The sequence below is a fragment of the Pteropus alecto genome, unplaced genomic scaffold (assembly GCF_000325575.1).
Source record: "Pteropus alecto unplaced genomic scaffold, ASM32557v1 C19201992, whole genome shotgun sequence".
Classification (NCBI taxonomy): domain Eukaryota; kingdom Metazoa; phylum Chordata; class Mammalia; order Chiroptera; family Pteropodidae; genus Pteropus; species Pteropus alecto.
In genome coordinates this window covers 1,206-3,499 of record NW_006494554.1, presented here as the reverse complement: position 1 = coordinate 3,499, position 2,294 = coordinate 1,206, and the positions used below count along the sequence as shown (strand labels likewise).

At 56.8% G+C, this 2,294-nt stretch overlaps 1 protein-coding gene across 1 annotated transcript; it reads right to left on the bottom strand.

Moving 5' to 3' along the window:
- Positions 1 to 3: 3 nt before the first annotated feature.
- LOC102893712 (melanoma-associated antigen B3-like) lies at positions 4 to 2,080 on the bottom strand (the record flags this gene model as incomplete). Its single annotated transcript, XM_006925321.1, has 2 exons — positions 1,959 to 2,080; positions 4 to 973 (listed from the first exon to the last, which is right to left on the bottom strand). Coding segments are annotated over exons 1-2 (1,092 nt in total), but the record flags the coding sequence as incomplete, so codon positions are not given.
- Between the last annotated feature and the right edge of the window lie 214 nt (positions 2,081 to 2,294).

Below are 2,294 nucleotides of genomic sequence, written 5' to 3'. Positions count from 1 at the left end.
TTCCTCATCGCGCAAAGCCTCTTCGTACCAGGATGCGAAGGCACGGGGGACCGTATGATTGATCTTGGCGAAAAACTCCAGGACCCTCATCTTGCTGGTCTCAGCGTGGGCTCTCGGACCCCACAGGAACTCATAGTGTGCTGGATCACTGTGGGGCACCTGGTACTTAAGCTTCACCAAACCTTGGGTGATGAGCGTCTTGGGCTCCCCAAAGATCAAGTGCCTCTTTCCGGCGTACACCCTCATCTTATTCAGAAATTCCCACATCGCCTCCTCAGTGGCGCAGTCGCCGTTCATGAAGATCAGGCCCAGGAGATTCATCAGGAGACCGGTCTTGGGGAATCTGCTGGCTCCGCTAGCCCGCCCATTGTTGGGGAGATCCATTTTGCTGACGAGCATATAGGAATGATGTGGAGAATCAACTTCCTTTAGGTCAGTGCCATATACCACCTCCATGCTGAAAGATGCTCTTTGGTGGATCTCGAGGAAGCGATTTTTGTACTTTTTCCCGACAATCTTCATCATATCTGCTTTCCTAGCCGGCCTTTTCATTTTGTACATCTGCATCAGGACGAGCACCAACATACCGGTCATCTTGCTTAGAGGAGCTCGTGGAGACTGCACTCTGGAAGGTGGGGCCCAGGGGGAACGTTGCTTCTTCTCCATTGTGCAGTTGGCGCCTTGGGATGATCTTGTGCGAGAAACAGCCGCGGACGTGGCGATGGTCGATCGGGCTCTCCAAGGCCCCTTGCCGGGGCTACGTGACCCAGCAGCAGGCTTTCCGTGCACAGTGGCTCCCAAAGGAAGAGGTGGAGAGGAAGGGAGTGCTTTCCCCTTGGCAGCAGAGAGAACCTGGGACGCACCTCGGGCCTGGCGGCCTTTCTCACGGATGCGCGGCTTTCTCGTCTGACCCGGAGGCGTGATGACCGCGGAAACGACAGCAGGCAGGAGTGCGGCTAGGACAGCAGGTGTTCTGGGCACGAGAGGAGAGAGGATGAGGGGGTGCGAGCACCTTCATCAGGGATATGCCACCACGACCTTAAGAAGGCCACCTCTGCAGTTTTCCTTGAGGACAGTGCTCTAGGAAGCCCCAGGGCTCCTGGTCTGATGGACCTGTCCTCTGAGAAATGGATGGAAATCCTGAAAGTGCTCCTCAGGCCTCAGCCAGCCAGTCCTACTTGGTGCTTACAGCGGTGACAGCAACAGCAGGCAGTACATTCCTTGAGGAGCCCCGTCTCCTCTATAGTGTGGGGGTCTTCTCAGTTCACATTCGACACCATCATATCCACTTTGGGCAGGGACTGGGCACCCTCCTCTGTGCAACTCGCAATTTACACCTCGAATGTAGGTCCTCATCTTCTTGGGGCATCTTAAGAGGAACTTCAGGGGCACCTCAAACCACCGCCCCTGCCAGGGGGCACCCACTGCTGACAGATCCTTGGGAATCACTGTCCTGGGCTCCTCAGGCCTCATTCCGGGTCCTCAGCTTCACTCTAGGTAAGGCACGGGATAGCCACAGCTGCTGATCAGACGTCCCTGTAATCAGACAAAGGCTGTCAGGAACACAATACCATCGAAATAAAAGAGGGTTCACCTACACCTGACTTCCATGCCTGGTCCCCTCACTGCTGCAAGGAAGGACGGGGGGCTCTCCTTTGTCTCCTCTGGCTGTGGGGTGATTGGGACCAGCAGTCTTTCTTCAGGGTCCTCACCCGGACTTCTGTGAAGCCCCGGGACGCCTCCTCCCACAGAATCGAGGCCGCTCAATGAGTCTAACACCCTCTCCAGCCTGGGACACTCCAGACAGAAATGACATGGGGGACGGTGGTCCAGCCTGACAGATATTCTGGGGGTCTCTAGGCCCTCCCTCAGGGTCCTCATTTGCTATCTATCAGAGCAGGGGTCTCCTTCCTCCGCTGGCCTGAGCCCACCAGCCTGCACACAAGGCCTTCACCAACCTGCGCTCCAACGGGGACGTCGGGGCCTGCCAAATATGACTTCCCCTGCCTGAAGACTCCCAGAACTGAGAGTAGGGGTGCTGTTTGGTGTTGCCGTCTTTCAGGTGGGGAGAGCCCGTCATTGGCACGCAGGGCCCTCCCCTTGACTCTCCTTAGGGCCGTTGCCCTGATCTGAAGAATCAGAGCTACCGTCTCAGACCAAAGCCTTCCTCCCGGAAACTATGCAGACAGACCTTAGCCAGAGATCTCCGAGAGACCTTCTGCATCGGGTCTCACGGGCGGGATGTTGTTGAGCCACCTAAGGTATGCGGACGGGCTTGGTCCAGTCCGCCCACA